The sequence below is a fragment of the Triturus cristatus genome, chromosome 3_1 (genome assembly GCF_964204655.1).
Source record: "Triturus cristatus chromosome 3_1, aTriCri1.1, whole genome shotgun sequence".
Classification (NCBI taxonomy): domain Eukaryota; kingdom Metazoa; phylum Chordata; class Amphibia; order Caudata; family Salamandridae; genus Triturus; species Triturus cristatus.
This window is the reverse complement of record NC_140583.1, coordinates 906,111,303-906,134,927: the sequence shown is the minus strand read 5'-3', so window position 1 is coordinate 906,134,927 and position 23,625 is coordinate 906,111,303. Positions and strand designations below refer to the sequence as shown.

At 45.0% G+C, this 23,625-nt stretch overlaps 1 protein-coding gene across 2 annotated transcripts in view; it reads right to left on the bottom strand.

Annotated features, from left to right (window-relative positions):
• FAP (fibroblast activation protein alpha) overlaps nucleotides 1–21,542 on the bottom strand; it is a 619,508-nt gene extending 597,966 nt beyond the window's left edge. Inside the window, exons 1-2 of one of the 2 annotated variants that reach the window (XM_085645424.1) lie at nucleotides 21,386–21,542; nucleotides 20,721–20,805 (exon numbers count right to left, since the gene is read on the bottom strand). In XM_085645424.1, the coding sequence (XP_085501550.1) occupies nucleotides 20,721–20,805; nucleotides 21,386–21,391 (91 nt within the window). In that variant the 5' untranslated portion in view covers nucleotides 21,392–21,542. The remainder of the gene's footprint in view (nucleotides 1–20,720; nucleotides 20,806–21,385) is intronic. The other variant, XM_085645423.1, reaches the window with a different exon arrangement.
• Nucleotides 21,543–23,625: the final 2,083 nt, after the last annotated feature.

The window sequence follows — 23,625 nt, the reverse complement described above, 5'->3', positions numbered from 1 at the left end:
ATGAGGGCTGTCCTATCGCTCTCTACCCAGACTTTACTATGAAGGTCCAGGAAGACAGACACCAATTCACCACTCTTAAGCGGCGACTCCGTGACCAAAACATAGAATACGCAATGCTTTACCCAGCCAGGATAAGAGTTACCCTAAACGGCAAGGCCTGTATCTTCTCATACCCTAAAGAGTTGCAAAAAGCCGTGAAGGACTTTTCAAAGAAGGTGGAACAAGATACGGAGGCAGAGCGACCCGACAAGATGGCTGGGGTGCAACAGGTGGCGGCCTGAAAGAGCAAGAGTGATCCGACTGGGGTGTGCTGGGTCTCCCAGCTCTTGGACTGTCAGAGCCGTTTGGTGAAATATTCAGCTGTGAGTGATTCACGACAGAGAACTAATGCTGGCTAGGCTAATTCTGAGACTGCATGAAGATCGATACGGCAGTGTGAAGGAACCCAAACTCTTTCAAGTATTGCCGTTGGCAACTCCTTTGGCTTGACAGCGAGCCACTGTACTCCTTACTATTACCATTGTTTCTTTTGTCTTCACACTTTTAGGAAATGCTTTGACTACTGTGATAAAGGAGCTACACTCTCCCTTACTGTGCATACATATCAATGATAGTTCATTAATTTTGGATGTGTCATATATGTTCAGATGGTGCGGCTTACTGCCGGTAGCCACTAGTAGAGCTCAGGTAACATCTGCCCTCCGTGTTACACACTACATGGCTCGTTGTCTTATTTACCTATGGGGTATGGGTGGGGGGTGGGGGGACACCAACTGTGCTAAGTTTGGGATTGCATGGTGTGGGTGGGGGTTGAGACTGCTGTTTTGGGAAATATTTCCGTCTGTATGTTTTTTTGGTCACAGTGAGAGGTTTGTATCCGGAGCTTGAATTGGGAGTAACTTGCGATATTTTGCAGGTTATGGGCGATTGCACCACAGTGCTCTTAAGAATCCCAGCTGGGAATTTGTTTCTCCCTTTCTTGATACTATGGGTGACAGGGTAAGATTGCTGACTTGGAACATCAGAGGGCTGAACGACCAGCGTAAAACCAGGAAAGTAATGGTGCACCTAGCTAGGCACAACATAGACATTGCGCTAATACAGGAAACTCACCTTCCATCTGATAACCTAACGCTCGCCTGCAGGAGGATCCGTGGCGCATTTCACGCTACTGGCTTCACCTCACATGCCCAGGGGGGAACTCACATGGGTAAACCCTAGAGCTGGTTTCTCCCTGCAAGAAATGTATACAGATACTGAAGGCAGATATACAATATCTAAATGTAAGGGGAAAGGCATGGAACTGTTCTAATGAATGTTTACGGCCCCAACTATGATTGCCCACAGTTTTTTCAAAATCTCCTTGACTTAGCACTCTATTTACCTTCTCTGTCGCAAATCTAGGGGAAGACTTTAACTGTGTGCTGAATCCAGACATTGGCAGTTCAGGGAGGCCTGACAGGCGGCAAACACACTTTCAAAGTTTATATTCGCGGAATAGCTGTTTCTAAGCACTTGGGGATAATGAGATCTATCAGAGGACGCCTAGCCCTGTTGGAGCGGAAGCTGGTGGACCTAGAGTGAGACGCTCTTCAGAGAGGCAATGTTCAGACTAGGGATGAACTTAAGAACATGTTAGAGGAATACAACGAAGAAGCGGATCGGGAGGTTAAGCTAATGAGAAAATATGAAATAGTTATCCCAGAGCAGGCAGGATTCGTCCCTGGGCGTACACTAACACACAATTTATGTACAGTGTCTGACACAATACAGCACACCAAGCCAGATACTAAAGTGGCCGTGATCTTCCTAGACGCAGAAAAAGCTTTTGATTCTGTGGAATGGAATTTTATGCTGCTAGTGCTTGAACGCATGGGGCTAGGGAGTCTTTTTATCCATCTGGTGAAAGTCCTGTATACTGCCCCAACGGCCCGAGTAAGAGTGGGCAATATTGTCACGGATCCCCTGGAAATTTACAGAGGTACCCGTCCGGGCAGCCCGCTATCCCCACTCCTCTATGCGCTGGTCACATAGCCATTGGCGTGCGTCCTCAGGGAGGATCATAGCCACTGGGGGGGTCTGGTTTCCCACTTACAACTTGATCATCTCTTCCTATGCCGATGATATGCTCCTGTACATTCGAGATCCGGAAGTCAATCTCTCTCCAGTGCTACGGGAGATAGTAAATGTTGGGGAATTTTCAGGACTTAAAATTAATTGGTCTAAATCTACTATATTCCCCCTCACCCCAGCGATGCTCCCAGTGGATCTGGACTTCCCCTTGGCTTGGTCGGCTAACACGGTGCGCTATTTGGGGATCCAAATACACACAAACTCGGAAATAGTATTTAAGGAAAACTACGGCAGAGCAATTGCCAGAGTGGAAGATGATATAAACAGGTGGATTTGCCTCCCCCTCTCGCTCCTAGGAAGGATATCACTCATGAAGATGGTAATGCTACCCAGATTCCTCTTCGTGTTCTTAAATATACCAATTGTCCTCCCAGCTCATTTTTTCCAACACCGAGTCTTTACAGGTTAAATTGGCTTGGGCCGGAAAACAACCCAGAGCCCGATGGGACGTTCCCACTCTCCCATACTCGATGGGGGGACTGGGAGCTCTGGACCTAGACCTCTATTACCGAGTGGCTCAATGCTCACATGCTTATTACTGGTTACACCAACACACACCCCTCCCACCTTCACATAGAGAGGGTGGCAGTGGCAACTTCTCACTTGACTACAGCGCTGGTATGTGCAGCGATACAATGCACTGGGACTCTGGACCAACAACTCATGCCTGGCATAACCTAATTAATCGCCAAGCGGTCTCCATCCTTTACTCCCCTCACACTCCCATTGAATGGTGCGCTTGGCTTCCAGCTATCACAGAACCAGAAGTAGTGCAAATTATGCAAAACCTAGACATAGGAGTAATTGGGAACTTTTTTGCAGACGGGAAGTGGCGGGACTGGGAAGAGCTGGTTGTAAATAAACCAGATGTTCCCCCTTAACAATATTTCATTACTACAGAGCCCGAAGTGCAATTCACGTATTGCTAGGGGGCGAACTGTTGGAACCACTAGAAGTAATACCTCTCACCACAATTTTACGCTCTGACTCCCCGAGTAGGCTAGTCTCGCACATATACAGCAAAACACAGGAACTACGCCAGAACCAGTATACTAAGCCCAGGCTGGAGTGGCAAATGGACTTAGAGGTCCAATTAGATGACGAAACATAGAAGTACTGCTGTGAAGCTACGCAACGCATTTCCCTTAACGGTAGACACTGTCTCATCCAATTTTTACATTTCTTAATAGAATATATCATACCTCAGTCCGGTTACAGAGGTTTGGTCTGTGCAAAACTGACAAATGCGAAAGATGTGGGGAGGAGGTGGCTGACTTCTTACACTTAGCATGGTTATGCCCCTCAATTGCTAACTTTTGGATACAAATATTTTCTAAGCTGACTGAGATTACATGCAAAACTATTAGACCAGATCCACTGCTAGCCTTACTGGGCTTCTCCAAACGGGTCCGGAAAGATATTAGGCGCTTAATTGACATGGGCCTCCTGATAGCAAAACGAGTGGTGGCAATGCATTGGGCGCGCGTTCCCCACCTACCCTGACTCAATAGTCTAGAGGTATGCTATTCTGCAAAACGCAAACTGAATCATACAGTGAAGTGCTTCCCCCTAGGAGTCGTCCTAAAAAACGTCTGGAGCTTATATAAAAGTTACTTAGAAGGCCAGTAATGAGGGAATTTAATAGCAGGTACCCTAGTTTTAAATTGATTTGAAGCATGTACAAATGCCACCTATTTTTGATTACCAGTGTTTGATCCAATGCCCTTCCAGTAATGAAATATGTTGAACATTCATGATTGGTGTGACTGTTTTTCGTTGTAAGTTTATTACCTTTTTTCCTTTGGATTGAAATGTATGTATTGTATATTTCTTTTTAATCATATATACCAATAAAAAAATAAAATAGAAAAAATAATAATGGTAGTGCATCTTGGTTTTTGCGCTGACATTCAATAAACTCAGTTATTAGAGGTCTCTTTAGAGTCAGTAGAAAGGGTGCAGTTCCTTAGATGCTTATGAGTGGTCCTTTTAAATCCTGCAGAATGAATGCAGAACTCCTGGTAATTACTAGAGACCTTGCTGAGGTCAGCAGAATGGGTGCAGTTACTTGATGTCCCACTGCAGTCAGCAGAAGGGCATAGTACCATAATTGGTTACCAGATGCCCTATGTACTCAGAAACCTCCTTTCACCACAGGAAATAACAATGTGCTTTATTTCTGCCTCCTATATTATAATAATTTAAGGCAGCCTTTTGTCAAGACACTAAACTTACAAAGAAAATAAGTTGTGTGTTTTGTGCCCAATACCTTCAGACGACATTTAAATGACCAGGTAGGCTCCTGAAACAGGCGGTGGGGCAAGCAAGGCCCAGTGTGACTGGTAAAAGGAGCATCAAAGAACTCTTGGGGCAAGTATAATGAGGAATCCTTGTATGTCAGGTTAATTTCATTAGCGTGGGAAACACCTTTAGCATTTATCGCACTCATAGTGTGTGTGCAAATGTGTTACTGTTAGAACAGCAGCTTAATGAGCAACCCATAATCAAAAAAGAATAGCTTGTTTACTGTTTTTCTTTTTGAGTCATTTGAGTTTTGTGTGGTAACTATGAAATTATTAAGAAATATTAGAGGTCTTTCAATATATTGAATTTCAATTATTTTATTATCATAAGGCTTAATAATTGAGTTTGCAGGTATAGCTGCTGTATGTTTTTTAATTGTCAATGTGCAATGACTTCCCATTGTAAGTGTGAAGTAATATGTATGATTTCAACATAAATTCCAAAATGGCACCAATGAATTTGTGCCTGTTAAAAAGTGACAGTCAAAGGACCTAAATTCAGATGCAACGACCTGCTTGTGATGCCTTATGCTGGTGATATGTATGCTGAAGCTTCCTTTAAACATGCAGGGACATATTTATGACCTCCCTTGCACCACAGTAGCATCACTTTTACTTACGCTCCGGTGGGGAAAGCCTCAAAATCATATCTATGAGGCGACGCAAAGCCACTTTCCGAGGCTTTGAATGGTCTCATATATATGGAGTAAGGCAGGCAGCATAAATCATTGCGTTCCCATACTTTGCAATCGGGAGGCGTTCCAATGGTGTTGCGGTGGTTGTTCCCACGCAACACCCATAGACTTTGATGCTTCCCCAGATATTCAAGACCATGAAAACCTGGGAATGCCCCAAAACCTCCTCAGGTGAGGCATAACAAGGAGAAATAACTTTATTTCTCCTCGTTTTTTACTCTTTCTATGTGTGCTGCATAGCACACATAGAAAGAGGAACGCTCCTCAATGCATTGTTTCTGTGCAGGGAGATGCCCCTTCCTGCACTTAAACAATTCTGCCTTCAACACAGTGACCCTTGCACTGTGGTGCAAGGGTGCCTGCATTGGTGCTAGGCTGCTGAAACCACGTCAACGCAGGGGGAAAGGGCAGGAATGACCAGTATTGGATACAAACGGTACATTCCTGTCCTTTCACTTTGAGGTAGCACAGCGCAGCAAGTAGCCTTGCTGTGCTGCCCTATGCTAAATCCCCAAAAATGAGGCCCACAGTGTGTGGCAATCAGCAACACCAGAGTTCCTTTTCAAATTCATTATGCACTGACATTAGATGCTCTTGTCCTGCTCTTTTCCTCTTTTCAGTTGTAGTTTATTCTTACAAATCATTTTAAAGATGAGGCTTACATGGTAAAGGTTTTACCATTTAGTTTCAATTCTCAATGCTACCATACGTTTGACATATATTGAGAAATAAGCTCTACGTTTCGTTTGGGGGAAATTTAATTTACACTGGTGCAATTCATATAATTTCAGGATTTTGCATTGTGGTCAATCTATGAAATTCCTGACAGTGAGCCATTATGCTACTTTGCAGTATTACGTGCCATTAACAGTAAAGGTTTACAGCGAATGCCCTGAAATAACAGGATGTGAGCGTCTGTGTTTCACTGTGTTTCACAGTGCTTTTATGTTTTTTCCACTATTTTTTAACAGAAAATGCATCCTGGCATCAAAAAAGTGCATGAGATGCATTTTGCACTAAAATATAGCACAAAATAATGGATTTGCATTTCGTGTAATTATGCATAAATTTGCTGCAATTCTGTATGTTTACATATAAGCAAATTATACGAATTTGGCACAACCTTTGAATAACATACTGAACAAGTAATGAATAGTTTTACTTTACATCATATATGTTATGCGGGCGGGCCACCCCATCCAAACAACACTGCAGAATATAACCACGAAATACACCTGTATGCTGATGCTTAACATGAAACATGCTGTTCAAAATCAATGGCTGGAGTGAGAGGACCTGAAGCACCTCTCCCTATTGTATTTATATATGTTGATTTCATGAGCTCTGACGGAAAGTTAAAGTTGTATGAAACCAGATCTGAAAAGGGCACCCTCAAACCCCTCTTCAAAGTCCTATAATCCAAACTGGGAGGTGGGTGAACAGAAGCATGCACATAGCTCTAGGCGTGGGTATGTGTCTCAGGTTTGCCTGAAATGTTCTGACCTATGGCTTGCTTCCTACTTTGAGTGTTTCTGTATTTATGCATGCCTGGTAACCTGGCTGGTCTTGGTTTGTTGGCCATTCTGGAGGGACGGTGGATTTCTTCCACCGAACTCACTGTAATACACCCTGGTTTAGTCTTTTGGGTACTTCTACTGGTAGTTACTCATAGTTGTGGCAAGTGGCCTGTGGGTTAAGAGCTGGTATCTTTCTTGTGCTGGACTTCCTGCATGCTCAAGTCTCTGCACATCAATATATGTGACACCAAAGTTAGGCAAAAACTGACTGTATTCTTGTGCACTCCATTACGGAATATATCTTACAGAAATCTGCCCCTTCAAAATCAGTTTATGATGGTTTTGAACGAATTCTATTTGTACACTTAGATCACAAGCACTGAGAACTGTTCTTAATTCACCCTAGAGCCATGGCTTTTTTGTTTTTGGTCTTCCACCCAAATTTTACAAAATTCAAAACACTTATGTTGGGTCAGTGACCAGCACAACGAAAGAAGGATGCATAACTACATAGTTTCAATGAACATCAGCCGTGTACACCTGAGAGAGTACATCACAGTCTGACAAACAAAATGCACGCCTGTTATAGGAGGGCGGGGTATCTTGGGCGCCATTAACTACATCAACAGCACAAGCTGCAGCCCTTGTAGCGACTCCAGTGAGAACAAACTGTTTTTAGTCTAGTCAGTCACTCAAATCAATATTAGGGAGGAGTCAGACAAGGAGAAGGAAGGTAGATCTGAAAATGGAGGTGGAGGGAAGAAGACCGGATGACGGTTGGTCACCTTCCATAAGTCAGGTGAGTGTTAATCAAACTCCACTAAGCCATTGTAGGAGTGCATTGATCAACACAGAGCCAATGCCTGAGGAGAGGGTGCAACTACCAATAAACTCTCAAGTTCCAGGTGAAAGAGCACCTGAGGCTCCTTCGTCACAGCCTTCAATACGTCTTTTCAAAGATTAAAGGATTCACCACATATGATGCAGCAAACAAATACTGAGGCAGTTCCCTTCAGTGCTTAATTTGAGCCAGTGGTTTCCGGGGCTCAGCCCCAGCACTTAATTGCCGGCACCGGCACTTATTTTTCCTGGACCTACACTTATGACGGCTGCCACATGGTTGCGCTGTTTTTGAAATTTAAAGATGAGCAGAAAAATAGTTGTTTGTTAATTCAATATACATTAAAAACAGCTCAAATCTGCCACCCAAGCCATTCTTAAAGCTTTGGCGGCCTCGAACATTCTAAATTGGCACACTAGCAACAGTGTGATGGTTAGTAGTTGTGTAAGTACAGTGGCAATGTTTGGTGCAAAATGCGGTGGCCTCCTGACAAGGGCCAGGAGGGGGGTACCCTAAATGCTTCCTCATCTGTTCCAATCCATTTGGGGCTTCTTAGATATGAGAACGAAGCAAGCGTCTTTGAAATAAATAAATCAAGCATTGGCATAGCCAATAGGTCTCGCCTTTGGGACCTTACAAGTGTTTAGTTATCCAGCACAATATCCTTGGTGCAACAACATCAAGTGTTGCATGGCTAAACACTTATAAGGTCCCAAATGCGAGACCTATTGGCTATGCCAATGCTTGTTTTGAGTGAGTGGCTCTTGCAGGTATGCCACTGTGAGGTAGAGATGCTGCGAGTGCTTTTGCAGGAGCCCCTGTGACGTTGCGCCTCTTAAAAATGTATCTTGGGTCCGGTGTAATACTTCTAGCCCCTATTCCTGTCTTCTTGCACCCAATGCATCCTTAAATGTCTCATGTACAGCCGGGGTTGGCACTCCTATTACCTCTGCCCTCCAGTGACACTTTACCTGTTACGGGTGGTGGTGGTGGTGGACGTGGTGGTGGACGTGGTGGTGGACGTGGTGGTGGTGGATGTGGTGGTGGTGGACATGGTGGTGGTGGACGCGGTGGTGGACATGGTGGTGGTGGACATGGTGGCGGTGGTGGTTGTGGATGTGGTGGTGGTGGTGGACGTGGTGGTGGTGGAAGTGGTGGTGGACATGGTGGTGGACGTGGTGGTGGACATGGTGGTGGACATGGTGGTGGTGGTGGACGTGGTGGTGGTGGTGGACATGGTGGTGGTGGACGTGGTGGTGGTGGTGCTGGTGGACATGGTGGTGGAGGTGGTGGACGTGGTGGTGGTAGAGGTGGTGTGGTGATGGATGTGGTGGTGGACATGCTGGTGGTGGACGTGGTGGTGGTGGACGTGGGGGTGTCGGATGTGGTGGTGGTGGTGGAGGTGATGGTGCGTGGACGTGGTGGTGGTGGTGGACGTGGTGGTGGACGTGGCGGTGGTGGACATGGTGGTGGTGGACGTGGTGGTGGACGTGGTGGTGGTGGTTGTGGTGGACATGGTGGACATGGTGGTGGTGGTGGTGGACATGGTGATGGTGGACGTGGTGGTGGACATGGTGGTGGAGGTGGTGGACGTGGTGGTGGTAGATGTGGTGGTGGTGGTGATGGACATGGTGGAGGACGTGCTGGTGGTGGACGTGGTGGTGGACGTGGGTTTGATGGATGTGGCGGTGGAGGTGATGGTGGTGGACGTGGTGGTGGTGGTGGATGTGGTGGTGGAAGTGGTGGTGGTGGTTATGGTGGTGGACGTGGTGGTGGTGGTGGACGTGGTGGTGGACGTGGTGGTGGACGTGGTGGACGTGGTGGACATGGTGGTGGTGGTGGACGTGGTGGTGGTGGTGGACATGGTGGTGGTCGTGGACGTGGTGGATGTGGTGGTGGTGGTGTTGGACATGGTGGTGGACGACTATTGGGTAGGAGGGTGATGGCAGAATGCGGAAGGAGAGGAGGATCTCAAAGGGGGCACATGGGAGAGCAGAAAGAGGCTGAATATTAGAAACAAAAAACAGCAAGTAGATAGAACACGAAACAGATTTATCAGGGTGGTCCCTTCTTATAGCGCATGTGAATGTTCCTTAGCACCCCTTTTTTAGTAAACAGGGGGACCATGGGGAGATTGAGTAATAACGCATGATGATCGCTCTGTACAGCCCAGTACTGCATTTAAAATTTAAAGCGCATTAAAGAGCAATGCTCCCTTAATTTAAAAAAAAACACGTTGTGCCTGCAGTGAGAGTGGCTCATGTAATGTAACTGGGTGTCTTGTAAAGGTCTCTACTACTCTTGAGTTCAGTTTATGCTGTATGAATTTGCTAATCAAACAGCCAGCAGACCTTGTAGAGCAAGAGCATATTATATCCATTCATGTAGCGCACGTACAGCAATGAGGGCTCTGTACAGCCCAGTACTGCACACTACACAACAAACAAATATCTGTTCATGTAGGGCACGCACAGCAATGAGGGCTCTGTACAGCCCTGTACTGCATTCAAAATTTAAAGCGCATTAAAGCGAAATGCTCTGTTAATTAAAAAAAAAATTTAAGCGCATTAAAGCGCAATGCTCCATTAATTAAAAAAAAAACACGTTGTGCCTGCAGTGAGAGTGGCTCACAAAGAAAAGAAACAAGCAGTCTCTGCATGGTAACAGGGACCAGACACGCACAGCATTTACTTTTGTGCAAACGTGTGCATGTTTTGCATTGGGTTGTTTTGCCACTCATGCACGTTTGGCGTTTACCTTACGGGAGCGAGCAGCGGCAGGGTGATAATTGCTAACAGATGGCGCTTCTCCTCGCTCCCGCAAGGGAAACGCCAAACGTGCACGAGTTGCAATACAAAGCAATGCAAAACGTGCACGCGTTTAGGCAAAAGTGGGGATCGATTGCAAGAGGTTCCCTCCTAAGCAGCGCTTGCGCGCTGCGTAGGCGAGACCTGAAAAGATGATAGCGAATCTCCATGTAGAGCTACAGTGGGACAGAGACTACGAAAGGGTGATTTAAAACACCTGCACTGAAGAATGGAGCAGCTGATCTTATGACCGAAACAATATCAGTCATTCACAGAAAAATGTAAAGCCAATGCACAAGTTGGAGATGGACATACTACGATGAATTGTGAATGGAAAACAGCCCTCTCACAATGTTCATGCCAGTGTCCCAGAAGGACAGGCCTGCTGAAGCTCACCCCAAAATATTTTCTACTGAACCCCACGGCAAATTCCTGAAAACTTCTAGCTGAGTCGAGCCAGATGCTGGAGGAAAGCAGCTAGTGATACAGATTGTTAAAGTCAGGACTACCCTTCCAACCTAAATTAACGGCAGAACCACGGTGAATTGTGCTTCCAAAATGGAGCATACTGAAAATATTAAATCAAGACTCACAATCCTAAATCTTGAATGAATAGCATATTGCGATAGCTAATGTACCATAAATGGTACCATGGGAGGCACAAAACAACAACATTCTAGCATAGTTCACGGCTTCTGAAGTGCCAAGGGTGGTCTGCCCTCAACTCATATTTCAGGATGGACTGACCAAAACTCCATCATAAATGGCTGTAGTCCTGGGAATCTCCCTCAATTTCTCTGACGCATCCTGGGCTCAGTCCACGCCGAAAGTTGTTGTTGACTGTTAGATGAATCGTTCCTAACAAGTCGTAAACTCACATTGCCAGTTGTAATCAGGTCTATGAAGGAAAGTAATATGTGTGGGCACTTCTCCATCTAAATGTATTAGCTGAAGATAGCTTAATCTGAAATTCTAAATAATTTCTGTTACTCTAATAAAATGTATTCTTGTTAAATGCTGGTTTTTCCTCTGTTTTTAGTGTGAACTAACAGATTACCTATTAAAGGGACAATATTTCGACTTACAGTTTCCCATTATACCCTGCGCTATGTTCCTTATAGTTTCATTCGTGTTTGTAGTTTCCCATCTCTCCACAGCATCCTTTCTCCTGTGGCTTGTTCTATGATGACTGTCCTTGCTTCTCTATTTGAAGGGCAACAAGTTTTGTAACCGAACGCCTATACATTTTCCCTTCATTCTCATTCTTGCTTTATACTGTGCTGCTTTGCCTTTTTGCAGGAAATGCTAATGTGGCTGAAAGTGCTAATATTAAACTTGAATTTGAAACTTTATCTAAATTGAGCATTTAAATCCTGCATAAACAAAGCCACGGTTTACTCATCCGTACCCATTTGAACTCGGACTTTCAACACAAACTTTTCCAGTTGGTAAAAGTGGGGATTCAGCTTTTTCAGCTAAAAAATGAATACAGACATTGGAAAAAGTTAAACATTGTGGTCAGAAAAGTTGAACACACATTGCTGAGCTTGCCAGGATGTTTGGAACTCTCAGAAAACGAACAGCACATTCTATACATGACTCAGCACTACAGGAAGCGGGCACAAGTGACTAAGTAAAAGACTAAACGATACACATTAAGAAAGCAACCATGAAAGAAAAGTAGATCGGATGGTGGCCTCTGATGCTAGCTTGCTCCAAAAACGAGGGCAGGTCACTCGTGCTGCCTGTGCTAACTTGTTGTACCTTTCAAATAGTGCATTGTTTGATGTTTTGTGAAATCATTCAAATGAATATATTTAAAAATCTATAAACGAGGTCAGTTGTAAAGATGTAAGTAACTAACCATTCTGTGTTACTGTATCGTTCCTGCCATTTTCTTTTGTCTTTGTGATCCCTCCCTGATTTTTTTTATATTTGGCACAAGGAAGGTTGTACGGGTGGCAGTACCGACAATTCCTTGTAGTTTTATCAACCCTGTCATTTTTCACTTGTCCTTTGGGTTCCTCTGCGTTGTCCTTTTTTGGACTATTTTGAGGGGGCCCTAAAACCTATGGAACCATGCATACAGCATAGGTCTGTTCCTTTGAGGCAAGTTTGGATGTCAACGAGATTAAGGAAACTCCCAATTTTTCCCCCACTTTGTAGACTCAAAAGGAAAGGTACCCTCAGCTATCGTGCCGAGGTTGAGGATGGTACAGAAGGTTATAGTTTATGTGAAACTGTAGCTGCACTGAGGGCTAATGGTGTGATGCCTGGTGAACTGCCTCTCTAAATGAAATCCACTTGCTACTGACAAATTGGACCCCTTGTTTTTTGGTAACTGTGAATGCTTGTGCAGATAATGGGCTTGGGTCTTCTCGAATTCCAAACAACAAACATGAGGCCGTCCACCAACCGAGAAACAAGAACAGCCCTATCCCTCAATTTTCTACATCTCTGATCTCGCTGATCCATCGTGGTTGGTTGGAAATATAAACTTCACTTCGCAATCACTGACAATGATTTAAAGTATGCTGCTGTCCAACTTTCTTAGACTGGAAATATAAACTGAGCTCAATTCCAGCACAAGGGAGATCTAAACTGCCCCAACCTGTGTGTACCCTGCAGTGGTGCTTGCTGAACAATGAGATGCATGTTGTCCATTTCCTCAATATTAAGACTAAGGGCCTACTTAAGAGTCTAGCGGTCCGAAGACCACCAGACTCGTGAGGGCACGGAGGTGGCAGTCCAGCCACCACCGCATGGCAGTCCAACAGCCCTATTAGGACTTTGACAGTCAGATCACCTTTGCACCGCTGAAACCTGTAGGGAATCGCGTTCCCTGGTGGTCCCGTGGCGGTCTGAGGACCACAATCTGCTTGGTGGTGTCCTGAGGCACTGCCAAGCATATTACGACTTTCCTCACCGTCATTAGTGTCATGGAGGTTCTTCCGCCATGTTACTGCTAGCAGTGAGGAAAGCTCTTGCTGCCTGTGCACGGGGTGAATGCAGGGGGGCACATGTTGTGCCCCCTGTAGTTTTGCACCCCTAGTTGTGCACCTCTAGTTACTGCACGGGAAGGAATGCACAGCGTGGCAGTGGCATGCCGCCCGCACCTGCACCACCAAAATTCGTAATCTGGCCCTAAGCCTGAAGCTCTACAGTGAAAGGTTGGCTTGTCTGACATCTTGCAACTGCTGATTTTGCCTGGATGGAAGCCCTGACCAGACAAAGTAGGCCAACTGTGCAGATAAACAGTGCCAAGAAGCTTGCCCCGCCCAATACCAGAGACCAGAGCAGAGCAGCCAGGAAACAGGCCATGTACAATTATAGGTGAGCTTAGTGGTGGCTCTGCCTGTTGCATAGAGTTCTTCTCTTCACCAACTTTTATAGTTTTTGTAACTCCCTGCCCTGTCCTGTCATGCAGTGGTCCAGCACCCTTATGGCTGTGATACTAGCCACAGCAAGACATATTGAGGTGGCCCAAGTGACTCCACTGTGTGCCCTTCTGCCTGCGGGTTCATCACTCACACAGGTCGTGAGATATCAACGTTTAAAGGAACAAGTTAACCCTGACCAGTAACAAGTAGATTAACATATCATCCAGGTATCAGAGCTCTGAACAATGGGCTCTCTGAGACATCTAATCTTACTGTTGTAAGTCCCCATTGTCTTTCTTTACAAGTTTCATTCAATTTACTGTGCATTTCTATAATATTCTAGGTGTTTGAAATCAGTTAGCAATTGCGAACTGTGTTTAGAGAGCAATTTGGTGGAAAGATTGTGACTGCCTCTGTTTGCAAAATGTGCAGTATGCGGAATTAGTAAGTGATGGGGCATATTACACATATTGTGCACTTGGGCGTTGGCGTTGCCTTACTATTTCACAGTGTTATTCTGTTTTATTCCATTTTGCTTGATTTTGACTGATTGGCCATTATCTTTACTGTGCATGTCTTTACATATGTTTGTGGTATTATTAGGGTGCTGTTCTTTAATACACTATACCATCTATTAGCTTTATTGCAACTTTGGTAATTGTGCTGTCTTGTACTTTGAGCAAAACGTCAGACCACGTCCTGTGAACTAAGCCATGGCTGCCTGACCTCACAACCCAGTGCTTTAAGGATCCTTGAGAAGCAAACTTTCCAGTGTGAGCGGAGTGGCTGATTTAGTTATTAGGGTACACTAGTTAGTAGGGGCTAGCAGCAACCTCAACTTTGATATTGCTGGGCTGTTCCTACAACTTCATGGATCTGATAAAAACCTGACAACATCATTCTGTGCTTTTCGAGGGAACTGCAATGGAAACCTATTTCCCCTGCCCTATTATTCAAGCTGACAAAGAAGGGCCTCAGGCAAATAAGAAGAAAGCATGTGATGCATGACCTGGACCATAAAAAAAGATTCAATGTGTCTTTTTAAATCAACAATAAGCTAAAAGGGAAAGTAAAGTCTCTACTCTGATGCCCATGAAGAATTATATGTGAACATTTCTTTCCAACTCAGTGAAGAAACATCTTCCCTTTTCTATCATCAATTTGGCATCAAATGCATTGATGGAATTGATTTGGGGTCGCCTCAGATGAGGTTAGAATTTGCAATGTAACAAGTAAGTCAAAAAGGATTTTACCAGGATGTATGATTTCATATTAAAAAATACTTGGACAGTCCAGAAAAAAATATCAATAAGAGTTGCCCTTCGGTCATATATTTCTTAATAGGAGTTGCAGATCATTAAAGGCAATAGGCGGCCTTCTACGTAGACATGAGGTGGGACCAGTAGATGGAAAGTGTTCTTTAAATGAATGAGGGAGATCAGATACTTGTAGTAAAGGCTCTGCCAGTGGCACACCCGCTGCGTGCGGTCGAGCAGCTGCCATTAAATAGGGGAGGAGGGTGGGAGAGCTCAGCTGGGGGGCAGGAGCATGAGGGGGAGGGGCCACAGGGGAGCTGAAGGACATCACCCCCTCCCAGGATCTCTGCAACAAGCCTGGATCCTACTTCCATCTGATAATCAAGGGCCTCTACGACCACTTCAATGGTCAGACAACCGACTTCAAAACCACCTCTTTCTCCAACAACACCAGCCAGCCTACCATCTCCTCCTGGACCCCAGTCACCACAAAAGACACCACCTCGACCATGAAAGACATCCACTCAGGGACCCCCATGGACCCCTTCCCGCCACACATCTACCACAAAGTCGCCACTGCTATCGCTCCAGAACTACGAAGCATCATCAACATCACCTTCAAGACTGGCATCTTTCCCAATGACTGGAAAAACGCAGAAGTCAGACCCCTGCCCAAAAAGCCCTCAGCAGACCCCGCAGACCTAAAAAACTACTGACCCATTTCCCTCCTCTCCTTCACGGCAAAAGTCACTGAGAAGATCGTCAACGCCCAGGTAACAAAATTCATCGAAGACAACTTCATCCTCGACCCCTTCCAATCCTCATTCCGCAGCAACCACAGCACCGAGACCGCTCTACTCGTAGCCACAGACGACATCAGCACCCTCCTCGACCAAGGACACACCGTGGCCCTGATCCTACTCGACCTCTCTGCAGCATTCGACACCATCTCCCATCGCACACTCACAGCCAGACTCCACGACGCCGGCATACAGGGATGCCATGGAAATCAGCTGCGGAGTATCCCAGGGATCATCGCTCAGCCCTACGCTCTTCAACATCTACATGGCCCCCCTCGCCGCCATCGTCAGACAGCACGGACTCAGCATAGTATCCTACGCCGACGACACCCATCTCATCCTCTCCCTCACCAAGGACCCCGTCAACCCCAGACTCAACTTTCAGACAGGAATGAAGGACCTCGCATTCTGGATGAGCATTAGTTGTCTGAAGCTCAACTCGGAGAAGACAGAGGTCCTCGTCCTCGGCCCCTTCCCATCTGCTTGGGACAACACTTGGTGGCCCACCGCCCTCAGCAGGCCTCCCACGAATCACGCCCGAAACCTCAGCATCGTATTCGATTCCTCCCTCTCCATGACCAGTCAGGTCAATGCCGTTGCCTCCAGCTGTTTCAACATCCTCCATATCCACCGATAGACCTTCAAATGAATCCCCCCTTAATCAAGGAAGACCGTCACCCACGTACTCATAACCAGCAGACTGGACTACGGAAACGCCCTCTATGCCGGGATCAACAAGTCTCTGCTGCGCAGACTCCAGACCATACAGAACACTGCAGCCAGACTCGTCCTCGGCATCCCTTGACACGAACACATCACCCAGCACCTGTGTAACCTCCAATGGCTCCCCGTTGAGAAGAGAGTCGCCTTCAACATACTCACCCATGCATACAAATGCCTCCACAACACTGGACCCCAATACCTCAACAAGAGGATCTCCTTCTACGTACCCAGAGAAACCTCTGATCCGCCGACCTTGCCCTCGCTGATACCCCGCACTTCCGCAGGGCCAGGTGAAAGAGTGTTATCCTACATTGCGGCCAAGACCTGGAATGAGCTCCCAATCAACATCAGACACGCCCCCTCCCTGAAGATGTTCAAGAAAACACTCAAGACCTGGCTCTTCGACTGAACAGAGCGGACTACTCCCCCCAGCACCTTGAGACTCTCACGGGTGAGTAGCGCGCTTACAATTCCCCTGATTGATTGATTGATTGATTGATTGATTGATTGATTGATTGATTGATTGATGTCCGAGGACCCCACAGGATATGCAACGCCTATCCAGGGGTTTGTGACTGCTTATAAAATGAAATAATATTACCAGACTATTAAAGTATATATGGAAAAAACAATGTTAAAATGTTCTGAAAATGTGAAAGAATTTGAAGTTGGAGGCTAAATAAAAATTTAGGCCCTGATTATGATGTCGGATGGAAAGCCTCCGACCAGCGGTCAGAAGCTTTCCACCCGACATCGCAGGTTTCATACCGACCGTTTTATAAGGATGCTGGCGGTTGATACAAAACCAGCGGGGGAATTCTGACGTGGTTCTGACAGGCTCGAGGAGCCCATTGGAGAATCAGAAGCCGGCATAATCCCCTAATGATAGCAGAGCAAGGCCCGGCTCCGCCGTCGGGATTATGATGGCACTTTCCGACAGCCAATTCATGTTGGCCTTTCCACCATGAAAGGTTTGCTGGAAAGTGTCTTTGGGGCCACTTAGCAGGGCCCCCTTTCCCCATGGCCCTCCTATGGTGCCCCTCTTAACATTCCTTCACTGTGTGGCAGGCACCGCATGGAACCTGCCACAAGGTGCAGGGATGTTTAACAATTTCTACAAGGGAAGCTTGTGCTGTGGGCCTATTCCGCCCGCTGCTCAATCTTCCATTGTACAATGGATGTTTCAGGTGGTCGGAATCGCTGACCTATGGTCGGGCGGTTCCAGACCGAAATGGTGTCATTCAGATGCAAGTCCGCTCGACATCATAATCAGCGCCTCAGTTGGCATCCTCAGATTGAAATATATCATGCAGAATATAGTATGGACGATTTATTTACTCAATTAAATTTAGAAAAGCTCCAACCTTCCCAGTAAAGTTACAATTATGTTTTTATGCTTGTAAATTAAATATAATATTTCATTATTTGTGTATTCATTTGATAAATGCTTGTTTGATTAATTTTGTGTATTGTTTAGCGGTTCAAATTATTGAAATTGCCTCAGACGGGTTCTCCGGATTTGAATAATGGCTTAATGGGGGTCCACAGAAGGTTTAAAAAGTTAAGAACCACTGGTGTGGTGTGCTTATTGTATGAGGCAAGCATTGGAAAGTGACACGGTGGAATGCTAAAACAGGGTCGCTGGAAGGCTTATTGTTATTATCTCCTTCATAGTGACAGTAGGTTTCCAGGTCCGCCCAGCAAAACTAATAGGCCCAACAACAACAAAAAAACACAAATCAACAACTGTACTTGTACTACTATACAACTGTCTAGATTACAAATGTTAGGAGTTTACATACAGTATGACTCTGCACTAGGGTAAGGTAGACAGTTTTTCCCACATGGAAAACATTTTACCACTGGATAAACCACTTCCCCATCTCCTCTGGGAGGTTTGAGTATGTTCCCTTGCCCTGTTCACTATGGATGGTGTTTGTTTGAACTATTCGCTGGAGCAGATCTCTGACCATTTTGAGGAGGGGAACAGGTCAGAGAGGAGCTTCTGAATGCCAGTGTACTCAGAGGTCATTAGGCATTCACAACCACTCACGGTAAATAAAGTCTTGAACCACCCAAAGCCCAACCCTTGGGGTTGCAGTGCTTCTTCATAGCTTGCCATGGTGTGAAATGACGCAGCAGTAACAGGATCTACATCTACAAGGTATCCGTTTCTGAAGACCCGACATGATTATTTGAAGCCATTTTCAACCATAAATATACATTTTGAGCTAAAAAAAAATTTATCGGGCCCAATATGGGTACACTGCACTTATAGTCTAGAAGCAATAGGTTGTACCCCAGTCATCACAATAGTTGTATTGTAGAACTGTTCTGCATAACTAAAGTGAGCTTGCTGAGTGTCAAGAAGCAGTGAACTATCTTGATCTTTTCACTCTTGCTCAGGGAGCACTAGGGCAGTCACAACTGTGCCTTGTTTCCACAAAAAGGGGAAAGGTCCAGGGTTCCTGGTACTGGATATTGATTCCTAAAATAATGGAGGAACTTTTGCTTGAGGCTCTGGACCTATCCGACCTCGTACTGAACAAGTGGAAGTTAAGGTGTAAGCATATGTTACTCTCTTATAAGACGGTGTATTTTTTGGACAACAGGATAATTCCTTTTCTAAAACATCACACAGCAATCCAATTTGGTTTGAGTGATGGTAGTTCTTTTATTTTTCATTTATTGCTTTTTCAATCCATTTCACTCATTTGATTATTTCTATAGACAGTAGTTACCGAAGACAACAGCCGACACATGTTTGGCCCATGTGGCAAGTCGAGCCAGGGCTTTCTCAAGGCCATTCATTATGCACATAAATCATATAATCTGACAGGATTCGAAAGTAATCCAAATTGCTTCAAGGTAGTCTATGAACAAAATCCATTATTTCCAGTGGCCGACTAATCTAACTTCTAGAATTCTGTCCCCAGTTAAATCCGTTGATGGAGCGGTCCAGCAGTATGGTGTGCCTTGTACAGTACTGCATCTCTATGAAGGGTGGCGGTGAATCTGAATGGATATTCACCTTACTTGCACTGTACTTTAACAATTTATAAGTGAAAAATGTGTAAAAGAATCCAATGTGGTGCACTTTAAGTCAAAGTAATCTAGTTTACTTTGACTTACAGTGCATCACATTGGTTACTGTTTACAGAACACTGAAGAGTAATTCTAAATCTAGTGTAAACTGCAATATTGTACAGTAGTGTGAACGAAAGCTGTGCCATAGTTGCAATCTCATTTTAAACAATCTAGACTGCCCTGGCAGGGATCTATGAGAGAAATGGAGAGTGGAGAGCACAACTTGGTGAGGGGAGAGGGCAAGGGAAGACACAAAGGGTGACGGGGTGGGCAGGAGCTCAGATTTATTTATTTTTTACATTTGGGACAGGATAGGAGGCCATGTTGTGTGCTGCTCTCCCATGACTTTTCTGCCCCTCCATAGCGGATAAAAGCAGGGGATGGTGATTATCGGACCATACATAACATAAAATTGTATATGAATGAAAAGTAAATGAAAGTGATATTTTTATCTCGGAGTTCTAAGCAACATCACAGACAACTCGAGCTTCCCTCTCCTTACCTATTTGAAGTCACTCAAAACCCATCATTAAAAATATTATTTCTGTTACTTTAATAAGTAAATGTATTTTTGTTTTGTTGCTAGGATGTGATTTTCCAGTGGCATGAATTGTATTTTATTGATTTTTATGGGACTTCGGGAACATGCCAGGAAGTTAAATTCTCAAGAGTCAATAAAGAGTTGGAGGTCAAAGAACTTGTGTGTCATAAATATGTAAAAAAAAGTGTTTGCACATTGCACTCCATTTTGTTTAGCTATGAAGATATCATTCTCAGCTCCATTCCGAAGGTAGACCTGGGAGTGGATAATTCATTTTGTGAGCACATAAGTGGTGTGTGAGGACCACAATTTAAAAAGTACCACGGACACATGTGGTGGCTTGGAAACTAAATATTTTAAATGTGACTTAGGCCATGACTTTTTAATAAGTACAGTCAACGCCCGTGTTTTTTAACTTTCATCTGTGCTTCGTGGCGTGTTTTTCCAGGAAAGTAGACTGTTGTAATACCCTCAATCCAGGCCAACATTCCTAAAAGATGATAAATCCAAACCTCAACAGTGCCTAATTTAACGAGAAAATGGTACGTTATACTTTCATAGTTCACAACTGCAGCTGTGCACAAGCTTTACAGTGCTCGAGGTATCCCAGTCCGCGCGGAACCCGAATGTAACTTACCACTTGACACCAGCACTCCAATGCACACCAATAATATCGCGACCACGGTGAGTGCGATTGCTCCCAATAAGATTTTCTGTTGTGTCTGCAGAAAATTGTGAAGGGAAATAAATGGTTGGAATTAACTGTTCAAAAACGAGATGCACGTGCACATTACGTAACGCATGCGCTCTTAGCGGCGGTTGCTTAAAAATGGCCAGTTATAACCGGAGCAGAACGTGAGTCTACTAGCAGCATGCGACAGGCAAGCAGTAGACATGGCTTCAGATTGTGCGCGGAAGCGCGTGCTGTCAGTGTCCAAAGCTACCGATGAAATACACTGACAAAGAACTCGTGCGCTTTAGTGGATTTGAAATTGCATCTATATAGCGGTTGCTACCCCTGAGGAGTGAGGAGGCGTTGAAACGCTCTGTCTAAATTGTAAAATGAGTACAGCCTGAGTGCAAATGCATTATTGAAATTTGCAACTGCATTGAAACAATACCCATATACGCGTTCATATATATATATTTATGTCCAGCACAAGTCCTGTACTGGTCAGCAATAACATTCGCTTATTTCAGAAGAAAAGCACAGGGCTCAAGTGCAACAGCAAACAGTCCTACAAAACACTATGCAAACATCTTTAAAAGTAGTTACATTGAAATAATTTGGTAAAAACTGACCTTCATTTTCTAAGAAGCAGAGAAAGAAGAACTTTCCTTTCTGTAAACGACTTGTTGATTGAATGGGAGCCGGTAAATGCACAGCCCGCCTGAGATTTCACCGCAAAGGGCTGATTCCTCCCCAGACTTCTTTGCATACTTGAAACACTGGCAGACCACTCAGGTTCCGCACAAAATTGGAAACAGACTTTAGGGGGAAGTTCTTGGCAGGGAAGGCGTGGGTGGTACTTAAAATAAACGTTTCAGAGCCGCCCAACTATCGAAGATGTAACCTGCATCCCTCCCAACTTCCAGTTAAAATGACAACAATACGGTTAAGATGCATTTCATTTTCTATCTTTTTTAAAATCTTGGAAACCACTTTTTTTTATCAGAGCCTGCAGGTTTAAAGCACCAGTCTGCAGAAAACCCCGACTGACAATTTAATAGTAAAAACGTTCAAGGTTTAAATTTGAAGATTGTAAAGTATTTTGGAGCGGGTAAGGGAATGTTAATGTTATGATGTTTTATTGCTGTAATTACCAAAGATTGGCAAGGCCATTAGATGTGGCTTCTTTTTAGGTGTATGTGTTCTCTGTTGCACTGGACATATGTTAGCGTGCGATATGTGTGAATATGCAAATGGAGCACACACATACAAGTACACATATGCACACAGATGAGAACCAAATGCAAACATGCCCACGTAGACAACACACAAACAGAGACACATGCATATAAACACATATGGACAAGGGTGGGTGTTGGTTAGATGCCTGAATGGATGGATTGATGGCTAATAGGTACTATACAAGAATGGATTTTGGTTAGGTCAATAGGTGTTTTTCGCACCTTCGTTACCTCACTATTCCAATTTGAGGTGGTGGGGTGGATTTTGTTCATTACTCTGGAGACTTCACCATTTAATGATTTGTTGCTTCGAGGGAATGATTTGAATCTATACATGCGGTTTTAGAAAGTGTACCAGGAAGTCTAAGGTTTAGTCAATGTGTTTTACGTCTTTATCGTTCACTGTTTCCGTGTGCTGTTCAGAGTGGTACATAAAGGTCAATATTTTTAAAGGAATGAGTACATGGTCTTACTAATCCAAACTGAGACACAAAGAGGCAAATGTGGGCTCTGCATTATAGACCACAGGTTTACAGTTCAGGAGGGTAGTTTTGATGTGATATGTATGAGATCAGACACTAGGTGATTCAGTGGTAATTCTTCTGAGGTTTCATGAGCAGACGAGTTTTAGTTTTTGTTTTATAGGACTTCTAGTTCTGGAGATTAAGGGAACCGGATTTGTTATACATTTTGATATCACCAACTATTTTGGTGTATAGGGTGTGTTACATGAAATGTGGAGGTATGTTTTAAAGTGTTCCGTTGGTGTTGGACCTGTCAGCCCTAGGGTGGTCTCCCCATCTATTTTTGATCGTGCCTCATTTTTTTCCACCCTCATTTTGATGTTGGACTTAGGTCTCCGGGCGCCTTTTCATTGCCAATCAGTGTTAAGGTGCAGGTGCTCCCTTCTCCCAAGATGGCTGCCACAGGCCCCTGCTACTGCAGAGTGGTCTTCATAGTAGCACCCTAGCTGCCAGGAGCTGGCTGGAACCCCACAACAATGTTGCAACACCAGCCCGCCTTTTTTGTCCCATAGGTAGAATGGGGAAGCTCCTGGAATGTGCTGGAACCTTCTAGAAGGGAGGTGTGGTTTTTAGGTCGAGGACTACCGGTCTGCCGAAAGGCAGAACCGGAAGTCGGAGATTTAATGACTTGGAGAAGAGGGGCTTGAACCAGCCCCTCTTCTCCCCTGTTCTCCATTGGCTGGCCTCGTAAATGCTGGCCAGCCACTGGAGAAGAGGTCAGTCACTCTGATTAGGCCCCGTCCTTTTCGGATCGGGGGGCGTGTTTTTTGCGAGAAGTCTCAAGGAGGAGACAACAGCAAAACACGCCCCCGAATGCGAAAAGGACGCTGCGTTTCTCTGTGAAATGCTCCGTGAAATGCTGCGAACAGCGTATAGTCCGTTTTAAAACCATTCCTCCTGGGCCCGGCCAAGCGATTCCCCACGTCTGCTGAGACTAGTGTTTTTCTTGAACATTCTTTCCCCACAAATGACAAATGTTGCTTAGGACAGGTGCTGGGTCAACACCATGCAAGGGCGGGCATCGAGTGCTCAGGATGCACCCGGTGGGTAGCTGGTGGAGCAGCTTAAGGTTGTCCTGCGCGGTGCGAGCTCCGGAAAGCTTTCACA